Source organism: Manis pentadactyla, chromosome 14, assembly GCF_030020395.1.
Source record: "Manis pentadactyla isolate mManPen7 chromosome 14, mManPen7.hap1, whole genome shotgun sequence".
Lineage (NCBI taxonomy): Eukaryota > Metazoa > Chordata > Mammalia > Pholidota > Manidae > Manis > Manis pentadactyla.
In genome coordinates, this window is record NC_080032.1 from 15,007,780 (window position 1) to 15,019,873 (window position 12,094).

Genomic DNA, 12,094 nt, shown 5'->3' on the forward strand with positions numbered 1-12,094 from the left:
TGAGCTCTGAGAGGGCAGCAAATGTCCTACCCCTCTGTATGTCTCAGGGCCTTATTGCATATGACGCTTAATCCAAAAATGCCTGTGCAGTTGCCAACTATCACTTTTTAGGTTAGTCATCATCTAAAATTCCTTCATATTTGGGGGCCATTCCTGGTTGCATGACTCTTGACGGGAGAGAGGGCATGCCCTTCCACTAAGGAAACCAAAAGGAGAGAGATATATCCTTTCCCAGGCATCTGGGCATGGGCATGTGACCCAGACTTGCGGGAAATTCTTACATGGACAGCAGATTGTTTTTTTTTTCCCCACTTCTGTGACTTCTTCCTGTTTTGAAGCTCAGTTCTCTGGCATTCCTGTCTATTCTATAAGCTATCATATTTAATTCCAGTATATTCTCTTTCTGCTTAAGTTAAGCAGAGCCAGTTCCTGTTGTTTGCCACCAGAAACCTTGCCCAGTGGGGCTGTCAGTAAACATCTGTTGAATAAATAGAAGGGTGGGAACCCCTTCTTCTCATAGGCAACAGGATACCTGGTCCTGCCCTCTTGTTAAATATTACACATACTTTGACAGTTTTCCAAGAGAGGACTTGTCCATACGTGTCTGTCCCTCCCACAAAGGGACAGATGTCACCTCTCAGTATACTCCTCTGCCCTTCAAGTTCCAGGTCAGCTCATCTTAAGACAGACTGAAACTGAGCAAAGGCCCAAGATCAAGCTTCCCTGGAGACATGTCAGCCACCCCAGATGGAGCTGCCAGTTCCTGGGGTAGCAGCCACTTGGGAGGAAATCAGAGGACATCCAACAGTGCAGAGGGATATAGGACAATTTGTTCTCACTATGGGCAATGCATTGTGTACTCTCAGGTACCTGGGAGGGCACGTCAGGATCTGGTGCGCTGTGCTACTGTGGTGGGACAGCTGCGGTGAGCAGGGCCAGAAGCTGCAGTGAAGAACAGGTTGGGGCTCCTGTGTGCACAGACAACTAGCCCTGAGGTAGACGGGCAGCAGGTGAGAGGCCCAGCCTCACCCTACTGCCTTGAGGGCTTATTAGCAGGTCCTACGGCCTGGTAGGCCAGAACTCAAGACCCAGGAGGCACTTGGCAGAGACAGCCAGGCCCCCTCAGACCAAATGAGCTCTGACATGGCCTCAGGCCAGCCATGAGCCAGCCAGGGGTTCTGCCAGCTGAGTAAGCAACAGAGAAAAACTATATACTGTATAGAAATGCCAACATTTAATATGTCCCAGATAAAACTTCACAAGAACTTTTTGCTTTGGCCTGGAAAACCTGGTCAAGGTAGAGACCTCCAGCCATCTGTCTTAGAAGTGACAAGGGTCTTACCCTCTCTGGGCTGCACATACTTTTCATAAAAAGCAGGAATAAAAATAACTATTCCTCACTATCAAGTTGTGAGGATCAAACAAGATAAAAATCAAGGCCCAGCTCAGTGCCTGGCACATGGCTGTAAGCCCCACTCCCTGCTTCTCCACTCTCCACCTGTGTGGACCTACTTGCCGCTGGCTTGTTTGTACAGCGACTTAGGTTACAGCCATGCCTGGATTCACTTTCCTCAAATAGGAGGGTGGCCTGCGATTGAAGAGCATCAAAGGAAACATCCTGAATTCATATATCTAGGGCTTTGTTTGCCCCTTTGTTTGACAGTTAGTTGAGTACCTACACTAGGCCTGTGCTAGATGTGAGAAGACAAAACTAAGACAGCTCGAGCTTGTCCTCATGGGGGTCTAAGGAGTGACAGGGAAGATGAGATGTGAGCCAGGGTAGCCATGACCAAGCAGAGCTGGGGGGCTCCATGAGAAAGGGAGCCCAGAGAGTTTCAAGGAGGATGTAAGACCCAGTCAGGAATGAGAAGGACGCAGTGTTGAGCTATGTGCAGGTGCAGCGGAGACTCTTCCGGGCAAAGAGAAAGGGCCGAAGGAAAGAGCCAGATGCGAGAAAGTGTGGGGAGCGTGCGCACGTCCTCTCACAGCCCAGGCTCAATTCTGCTAAAGCGAGGGGGTGAGATGGAAACAGGAGGAAGGCTGGAACCGCCCGACCAGGGGACCACAGGGTCTGGAGGCTTCCCATGACTTAACGCCCAGTCAGTCCAGACGCTGGAAGGGCACCGCAGCCTCATGTGGGCTGGGGGGAGGCAGGTGATTCGGGAAGTGGCGGCCAAAGCAAGGGCGAGGAGGAATGAAGGCCTGAAACGGCATGGCTCGGAGGCCAGGAGAAAGAGGACACACCGAGGTTCTAGGGAGGAGGGGCCCCCTCGGCTCCATGGGTGAGAAGACCTTAACTGCTCCCAGTACACGCTCCCTGTTTTCACGCCCCTTCGAGAGTAACTGGCACGCACTCCATCAAGCATAAAGATGAAAAATGACCGGACTTAGACTGTGTTTCTTTCTGTGCCTCCCACAGCCTGCTTTCCTGGCCAGGGAACTGGCTGAGGGGCCCCCGCAGGTAACTAGCTTTCCCGCCGCTCCGAGGGCCCTTCCTGCCTCCCAGCAGCTGCTCCAGGCCCCGCAGTCGGCGCTTGCCAGGGGTGAGCAGGAGCCAGGAGAGCTGTCGGGGGCAGAGTGGGGGGCAGGAGGAGGGCAGGCAGCGCCCCACGGCTGAGGTGCGGGCTAGTCTTCAGGTCTGGCTTCAGACTTTTGCCTCAAATGTAATTATCAATTAAATGAACCTTGGGCTCTCTTTTATTTTAAAATTTGGGTAGGCTTCGGCAGGGGTGGGTTAGTGGAGGTCACTTCACCTTCCGGGTTTTTCCACTTTTACCTCTGGCCTAGTTTCCAGGAGAGAAAAGAACACGCTCAGGTAAAAAAGCCGTAGGCCTGGAGCCTGGATCATACCTGGATGAGGTTTGTCTATTGGAACCTTGTCTGGGCTCTGCCCTCCAGAATGGTACAAGCTGGTCTGACTCTCCTGATGATACTGAGAGGTTCTGGGGCGCAGGGGTGCACCACATTCATCTGGTGTCTCCAGGGTCTGGTGCAGCGCAGGTGCACGAGGGCGCCCAGATGCTGAGCTAACTGCGCGAGGAGCGTCATGCCTGCTGTGGTGGCTGCCGTTTCCACTATTTGGGACTCAATCTGCTTCCCCGCACTGCCTCGGGAAGCCAGTGTTACACCCAGGGGACAGTTCTGGATGGATGCAATCTGGCTGAGAGGTTTGCTGGGCTTTTAGGAAGAGAAGATCCACGAGAGAAGCCCAATTCTATACCCCCACTGGAATGAAGAGTAACTCTCTGCTTGATGAGCTTTTTGAAAAGGAATACACAGGAATTGGCCTAAACGAGTTATCAGCTGAAGTTTGAAGGAAAATTCCTTGATGGAGATAGCTTCCTAAATACTTCCACATCAGACTCTCAGCAACCTACACTTTGCTTATGTTTCTGAGTGAAATAACGGCCTCTCCTGTTTTCAGTTCTGTAATTCTGAGAAGCAACGTAACAAAACAAAAAGCCAGCTAATATCGAAGAACTGATAAACAGAAGCTCCCACTGAAATCTAGCCTTTGACATAAATGAAACTTTTATTAATCCAAAGAACTTTTAGATCCACTTTCTCTTGTATTTTCTTCTTCCAGTTTGGAAGATCTGTCTTAAGTCTGAACTACTCCCTAGCCAAACAACCGTCCGAGGGTCTTGTTTTAGGCATGAGAACATCCGCCTGCCAGAAGGAAGAGTGCAGTGATGGCTGTGTGTGAGTCTCCCAATATCTTCCAAGAGAATAATATTAGGAAGTCTAATGGGTGCAACACAAAAAAAGACAGGTGTTTATTTCTATGAGGCCCTTTAAACTCAAGAATACTGATTGAAGTGAAAGCCAGGCTACATTGCATCTCAGCAATGTCGTGTAGCAGGAAGGGATACTTGCTTTGGACAAGGAAAGAAGTGGGCAGGCTGGGTGGGGGCAGGGTTCAGATGCTACCTGTTCAGTGCCCCCAAGTGGGGCAGAACCTTTACACAAGACCCTAGCCAAAAGGAAGCGCCTTTACTTACTTCCTGGGATAGATTTTAGAAGCTCCTTTCTGGGTGGGACTGCTCCTAAGCCCTTTAAAACCCATTTGGATCAGAATACAGATGTCCTTCTCTGGTGTTTGCAAGAGAGATGAAATGATCCAAAGGGAAAGCAGCAGTGAGAGCGGCGGGAGGTGCTTCTCAAGCTGCAACGCCGGCCGGCACAGGGGACCACGGCTCTTACACAGAGAGGGCAGGCTGGCAAAGGTAAACTGTTCCTTGGTTTGCAGACCTCCCTGCTCAGAAGCTGTCAGAAAAACATCTGTACGTGTCCTGGAAGCTGTGGCACTTTAAGCTGTCAGATTCCACCGGGTTTTTCAGGCTCTGTAGAAGACAGCGTGTAGCTGGAGGAAATGGAGGGTCAGCTACTCTTATCCTGACACTTTTACTTTGGGCTAAACCAGAGGACTTACTACTTCCCTGGAAGACACCAGCTCACCCAACTTCAGATCACCGTCCACTGAGGAGCTGCCAGAGAGCTGCTTCTCAAACAGACCCGGGAGAGGGACCCTCACAGTGGTCCCCAGGGAGCCCATGCACATCCCCTGTGCTGGACTGAGGATGGGGTGCTCACCTGACTGTGGAGTCGCTGCAGCTCCTCGAGGCTTTGCCTCAGTTTACCCCTCTCTCCCTCCATGAGTTCCCTCAGAGCTCTCGAATCCTCACTGGTCTGCCTTATCTGTTCTTCTAAGGAGTCATCATCAAGCCTCCGAGAGCTCTGACAGTAAAAGAGAGAGCCGCCAACCACAGAGATGGTGAGGGCAGCGGGGGGGTGCAGAGATGGGGAGGGCAGCATTGTGAGGGCAGAGGGTGGGGGGCGGGGTGTACAGAGATGGGGAGGGCAGCATTGTGAGGGCAGAGGGCAAGGGGGCGGGGAGCGGAGAGAAAGAAAGAGAGGAGACACAAAGGAGAGAAGAAAGAAAGGGTTAGAGGAGAGAGATTGTCTTGCTCAATTTCCACTGCAAACAATAGCTAGATATTATTTTCTTTCTATTTTAGGCTTCAGGGAAGGGAAGCTGGAGTGAGCAGCACACCTCACCCTGACATGCTCCCTTTTCACATTGTGAGCCGGCCTCCGGCCCCCACGCTATGATACATTCCACAAACCAACACAGCCAGGTCAGATAGGGGCACCCTGTCATCCGACTCCATCTAACTCGGGCAGAAAGACAACTGTTCTGGAGGAGGGTGAGACCTGCAGAGAAACAGTAGCCTGAGAGCTTAAGTGTGGCGGAAAGGCAGGCCACAGAAGGCGGTCATGAAGCTGGGGGAGATGCCAGTCTGCCTGGAAGCCTGGGAGACATTCCTCTCTGCCTCAGGGGGAGCCACGTCTGTAATTCTAAAAGGCCCTGGTTAATCTTCCCAACTTCCTGTTGGCAGAAAGTTTCAGATCTTTTAGCAGAAGCTTCAGATCTTTTAGTTTTGCCTATTCATAGCTAACCCCACCACTAGGAACAATGGGCTTCAGAAAAGTAACTTGCATTTTTTATCTGGATCCAAATTTCTATATTCAAAGCTTCCAAGAAAAGCCCTTGAACTTGAGGCCACTATAGCCTGTGCATAACTGTATGGAAAAAAGACTCCATTTGTAGCCTGGTGTCTGCAGGAAGAAGCCTCTGCAGCCTTCCATTCCCTGGCACTCAGCCCCTCTCCCTGATCACCAGTATTCACTGCTCTCCCACAATAAGCACTCAGAAAAAACTGCACAATTTTTAAAAGGTTCCACGGTTAGCCTCACCCCCTGCACTTGGTTTCTACCTCCCACTAGCCGATCCTGTGGGGTGAGGAGCGTCTCAGTCTGGCCTCTTACCGTGGGCTCCACGCCATCCACGATGCTCTGTATCAGTCTCTTGAGCTCACTGAGGGCAGTGCGCAAGCTGCCGGCTGGCACATCCTTGGCAGATGAGGTTTCTGAAGACTCGTCCATCGAGGAGTCCGTGGAGACGGCCGAGTCAGCACTGTCGTTTCCTCGGAGGTGTGAGCAAAGATAGCGAACTTGGCAGTAGGCCTCCCAGAGCTGCAGTCTCAGCTGCCCCACAAAGAATTATTCTTGATTATGGACTCTAGAGAAGACTGACAACTGGTCTTTTTCTCAGGTATGAGCCCAAGATACTGAGAGCCAAGATACTAGTTCTAGGATAAAGGATTTTTTTTTTAAATCACCTGTTCCAAGAAATATTTTGGGATCCCAAGATACTTATTCTGGGCCTGGTAACATCTCTACAGACTCCCGATTTGTTCCCTGCCCTTAGTCCCTCTCATTTGCTATATAAAACACTTCTTTATATAGTCAGACTTTGGTAGGAGTCAGTACTTGATTAGGGGGAGTAAGTGGTTATGAGTAGTATGAAAAGAAGCCGACTGAATGGATTGAGAATATTCTAGAACCCTGTCAATACAGGGGGTATGAGGCTGATGATTAATCAACAGGCACTTCCTAAGAGCCCCTGGGGTGATGGTGAGCTAGGGACATTTCGGTCAGGGCCTGCCTCAGGACAGCCCTAGCCACCAGGCCTAGGGGCTTGCGAGGCACAGGGCTACAGGCCCTTCCAGTTTGGAGCTGAAACAGTAGGCACTGGCTGACGGGAAGGCTGATGGGCTCTTTAAGTCCACAGCCTGCCCCACTTTCCGCCGGCAACCTCACATGCTGGAGCAACAGGGGTGTGGGCACCTGCTCTCTCTCTTGCTCCAGCTCCTCGGCCTCCATGCTCTGCTCTATCTCAGACAGCAGGGACGTGCTGGTGGCGGCGGAGCTCTGCAGGCTCCTCTCCTCAGCGAGCTCTTCCACCTTCACCTGCAGCTGTCGGTAGGAGAGCCGTACCTCCTGGAGCTCCAGCTGACTTTGATGCAGCTTTCAAAGAGAAAGCAAATGGCAGTGAGGCTTCCCCACCCAAAAACAACCAAGAAAAGTGGATCCTGAACCCAATCATGCTCCTAGATCCATTTACAGAAAAATACAGAGCGAGGGACATGCTGATTACATTCGGGAGATACTTTCAGCAAAACCCAGATTTGGGAAATTCTATAGGACAAACAGTTCAGTTTCTTCAACAGATAAATTTCAAGGAAAAAAAAAAAGATAAATGGTGAATCTATAGATTAAAAAAAACTTAAAAGAGACATAGCAATCAACTGTGGTGTGTAGGTCTACTTCAATTTGTACCTTGATTCAAATGAAAAGTATGAGAAACAATTATGACATCTGTAAGACAACTAAATCTGAACACTAAATATTTGGTGACATTAAGGAAATATTGCTAAACTTTTTGGCTTAACAGTCCTGTGGTTCTATTTTTTAAAGTTCTTATCATTTAGAGGTATTCTTTATTTACAGGTGGAAGTTACAAAAATCCTGGGATTTACCTCAAAATAAGTAAGAGAGGAGCAAGTGGATGTGATGCGGTGGAACTGGCCAGGGATCAATGTAGAGCTGGGATATGGGGTACATGGGGCATCATTATGCTATTCTTTAGTTTGTCTGAAATTCTCCAAAATAAAAAATTAAACACATACATGCAAGCACACAAGTAAGATACCATTAGACTCTCACCAGAATGGAGAAAACAAATAAAAAAATAAATAATAACAAAATGATATCAAGTGTTGGTGAGGATGTGGAATAACCAGAACTTTCACTGCTGATGGGGAAAACTAGCCCTTTCTGATGGGTGACATGCACTGATCATCAGGCCCAACACAAAGGACTGCACATGCCCATGAAAGACAAACAGGATGTTATTCATAAGGCCACAAATGGGAAGCAATCCAAACGCCAATAAACAAGAGCATGGATGTAGTTACATGCTGGAATCCTACACAGTAGTGAAAAAAGAACCGGCTGCTACTCTATGCCAGATCATGGATGAATTTCAGACATAATGTTGAGCATAAGCCAGGCATAAAACAATATGTAACACATGATTCCACTTGTAAGATGTTCCAAAACGTCACTGAGATGGAAGAGATGAAAGCTGGAATAGAGGCTTGCTTTTGGAGAAGGGGCATGGTACTGACTGGGAGGGGGCAGGAGGGAGGCATGTAGGCTGCTCACAGTGGGATATATTTGAACTGGGTGGTGGTTACATGGGTTTATGTATTTATACAAATCCACTGGGCTGTCCACTTGAGATTTGTGTGCTTTACCATATGTGTATTGTATTTTAATGAAAAAATTAAGGGGAAAGGATTGTTTGGAAAGGAGTTGGGGGTAGGATTTGGAATAATGTCTGGGCAGTAATACCCAGAGTTCCCAATCCCATGGGAAAAGCATTTTCCCCCACTTTCTGGGTCTTACCTCAGTTTACAGATAAGGCCCTCAGCCTGGGAAGGGCCCACACAGCATATGTAGCTCAGAGAAGGAGGGCGATACCAGTGGTGGGGAGGGGACAGCACTGCAGGGATCACAACTTACAGGCCAGGCTCCTCTTTCTCTCCAAAGACCCAGAGACCACAGGGCAGCAGGCAGCAACTCAGCTCTGTGGTTCTGAATGGAGCAAGCTGCATTATAGAGACTGGAGCCAATCCTGTAGGTGCCCTGGGGCCTCACCTCTGCTGCTCAGTATCAGATAGCGGTTGGCTAATGGCGCCAGAGATCTGGATGCATCTTAACTAGGAAGAGTTTGGAGCCTGGCTGCTCAGAGGATGAAAAAGGAGTTGGCAAGCCTGCTCTGCATGGTTCCCATGGATCAGCAATACCTGCTGGTCCAGTAGGAACACCTCCAGCCCCAGTTTTGGGCAAACTCAGAAAGAAGAAATTAGGGTTTAAAAAAAAAAAAAGACATTCCTAGGAATCACTTGGCACAATTACAAACAGCACACTAAATTGGAAAATGCTTTACAATTATTTTCGAAGCAGCTCCACATACATCCCAGCAGGAGAAGTCCAGCACAGACAAGTACAAGTTCTTCTGCACTGGGCAAAATTAGTTCAATTACTCATGCACATTCGAAGGTGCTTAATTCATTATAACAGCAAGAGAACAGGTCTGCCCTCTCTGGCCAATAGCTGATCCACAGACATGCAGAAAAACTGAACCAAACCAGCAAAGAGTCTAGTAAATGTAATGACCCTCTAAAATAAGAGATATCATCATTTATATAATGAAGATGACACTCAATGTATTTATATGTATGAACAAGGAAGACAGCAAATGCCTTGTGTTTACATAATATACTAAGTTCAAACTCACAATACTCATGCCCCTGAAGTTGGTAGAAGTGGGAACACTCTCCCCATTTACACTGACGAAACAGAGACAGCTTGATTTAAGTGATCTGCCTAATGGTACACACTCAGCATCAGAGTCAGGTCCAGGCTCTGGGTCACCTGCTTCCTGGTCACCCCACTGTGAGTGGGGCCTGCCTTCTCTGCTGATGAAACCCAACCGCTCACTGGGACAAGGCCCTTGCACACATGTTGCAAGAGGCCCAGCTGAATTTCAAACAGGGCAGTTGTAAGAGGCCCTTGGTGGGATAAAATCCTTGACTGGGTATTTAGAGTTTAGCAAATGCCTGTTTTTTTTAATTTGTTGGGTGCTCAATAAATAACAATTTTTATTCCTATTCTTAGCCTGAACAAAAAAATCAGAGTTGGATTTGATGTGGTTTAAAAATCTTTGTTTGGCAGTAGAACCTCAATTACAGAGTGAGCCAGATAAAAGGGGGCCACTCTGGCTATGGCAGGCCTTCTGCCCTGCCTGCTCAGCCTTCCTCTCATCCCTTGTCTGAGGAAAAGGATTAAAATCCTGGGATTATATACATTCTAAGGCCATCAGCCCTACATATTACAAGTCTAACTTAGAACCATTCAACTGCCACCTGAGTGAGGTGGAATTTTTATTTCTGTACCGGTACAGACCACTCCAGCAGCAGCAGAGGGCTTTCTGGAGGACACTGGTAATTAGCAGCAATTTAAGGAAAGTTTCATATAAACTGAAGGAAAATAAATACAAAGAGTTGAGAAAGATGAGAATTCAGTCCTTAAGTGTAGTTTTCCAAATCACGGTGGGAACTGCCTGACCTGATGGGCCTTGGGGTGAGTGTCACCCTCTCATTCTTAGAGAAGCCCAATCAGAGGACAGTGGCTCTGCAGATGGAGAGGCTGTGAACGTGGCATGACTTGCCTCTCACTCCTAGAGAACATACAGCCCGCGGTGCCAGCCAGCTGCTGGATGGCCCACACTGGTCCCGGCTCCTCTCCACTCCCAGATCCCCATTTCTTAATATGAAATAAGCACTTCTCATTTTTGAATTCATGCTAGACTGAAAGATTCTTTTAAGCAGAGCCATTTCTCCATTTTCCTGTACTTCTTTTCCTTTTCCTCTCCATACTCTACCACAGCAACCCCAAGGAGAGTGTCTGACAGGTTAATAAATGCTGGTAAAACACTGACTTGCAAGAGGCATGTGATATACTAGAAATTATCACCGAGTACCAGGTGAATCAGAGGTAAGGGTTCTATTCTTGACCCTACCAAGGACTTATTACACTATTTTGGAAAAATCATTTTTTCTAAGCCTGTTTTAGAATGTATGCAAAAGCACTCTGTTCCCTGTATAGAAGCATATGAATGCTCACTATTACTAACGTTAACCTTAAAATATGAGCAAACTCCTTTTCCATCTTGAAAACTGCTGTGAGGTTTTAGCTAGCATCATCATTTTCTACTCACCATTTATTGAGGCCCTACTATATGCGAAGTTCTGAACTGAAGGTACAAAAAACCTGGAGGGAGAAAAATGGCTAATTTGTCCTTAAACGGGTTAATCACTCAGATGGCAGCTTAGCTGACGGTGTCAGTAGCTGTGATCTCTGCTGAGCCAGGGGGCCTTCTGTGGCCTGGTCTTTGGGCAGGGACCCATCGTGTGCTCAAGTACACTCGGCTGACCACCTCTACACAAATGATACTGTTGTGATCTATTCCACTGCATGGCATGCTCAGAGGAGGCCCAAGGGGAAGCAATGTACTCTTAGTCACTGGTCCAGGTGCTCCTAGGCCAGCCTGGCAGAGCTCTCTTGGTAGCAGATGTTATACTGTAATTCACGGGAGGCTGGGAGTGATTGTCTTTTTTTTTAGGGGGCTGTTTCTTGTCAAGTGTGAGCCTGGGGATTCAGCTAAGGCCTGCTGGTATTTCCCAAATAAGGGCAAATATGGCCATGACAAAGCAATTTCCTTTAGGAAGAAGGGGCTAATTAGGCTCACAACGGGGTCAGCTTATGCCTTTTCTAGCAACTGGCAGAAGTAGGATATTAGGTCTTGCTGTGTTTAGTGGGTATCTTCTTTCAGTGGGCAGTGGTTTCTGCTCAGTGCCAGCCAACTAAATGCATCAGCTTGAATGCAGCAGAGAGAGAGAGCATTGTGAGCTGAGCACAGAAAGTCACAGGCTCGCTCTGAAATCTCTAGCAGATTTCATAAACCCTAGGAGGCAGAATGACACTCTTGGTGTTCCAGTCTTGGTAATAGCCCAGAGAGAACTCTGGGAAACAGCTCCAGGGGCCAGTGGCTCAGAATAAAACATGGAAGGATGACCTGTGTGTAGTGAGGTATTTCTTCTTGGCACAGCCAGACTGGCCAAGTTAGTGAGTGCCCGAAGACTACAAGGCCCGCAGAGACCTCGGCTGCATCTACCCTGACCCCAGGGGCAGCATGAGCCTCCTAGCCTTTCCTTAGGGCTCGGCAGTGAAGCGCTCCTTTTACCTGGCCCTGGTTCTACGGGACAGCTTCTCTGCCGCAGTACCTGCAGGTCTTTGTCATGGCCCTGCCTCTCCAGGATCAGCACCCGGTCCTGCAGCTCCTCCACGGTTCCCTGGAGCAGGTCATTTTCCTCTAAGGTGGCACTGAGGCGATGCTCAAGCTCCCGTTTCCGGTCTGACAGCATCTTGATCTGAAAGGGTGGAGAACCACAGAGGTGGTGTGGAGTTACACCCGTGCAGGTGACTAGCAAAGGAGGGACTAGCCCCAAACATAAAGGCACGTGTCTCCCCAGGTGCTCTGCCTGTTGCCGCCACCTCTGAGAGAACAGCTGTGGACTCCCAGGTTGAGAAGAAAACCCCTCCCCTCCAGAAACCTGTCTGG

The 12,094-nt window shown here is 48.6% G+C and overlaps 1 protein-coding gene across 3 annotated transcripts in view; it reads right to left on the reverse strand.

Annotated features, from left to right (window-relative positions):
- The window catches only part of BICDL1 (BICD family like cargo adaptor 1), a 106,507-nt gene that overhangs the window by 9,371 nt on the left and 85,042 nt on the right, over positions 1-12,094 (reverse strand). For 2 of the 3 annotated variants that reach the window (XR_008993909.1, XM_036929447.2), the window contains exons 4-7: positions 11,757-11,903; positions 6,691-6,870; positions 5,830-6,048; positions 4,594-4,737 (exon numbers count right to left, since the gene is read on the reverse strand). Coding sequence is in view for 2 of the 3 variants with exons in the window: in XM_036929447.2 (XP_036785342.2) it covers positions 4,594-4,737; positions 5,830-6,048; positions 6,691-6,870; positions 11,757-11,903 (690 nt within the window). In the remaining variant the exon portion in view is untranslated. The remainder of the gene's footprint in view (positions 1-4,593; positions 4,738-5,829; positions 6,049-6,690; positions 6,871-11,756; positions 11,904-12,094) is intronic. The other variant, XM_036929449.2, reaches the window with a different exon arrangement.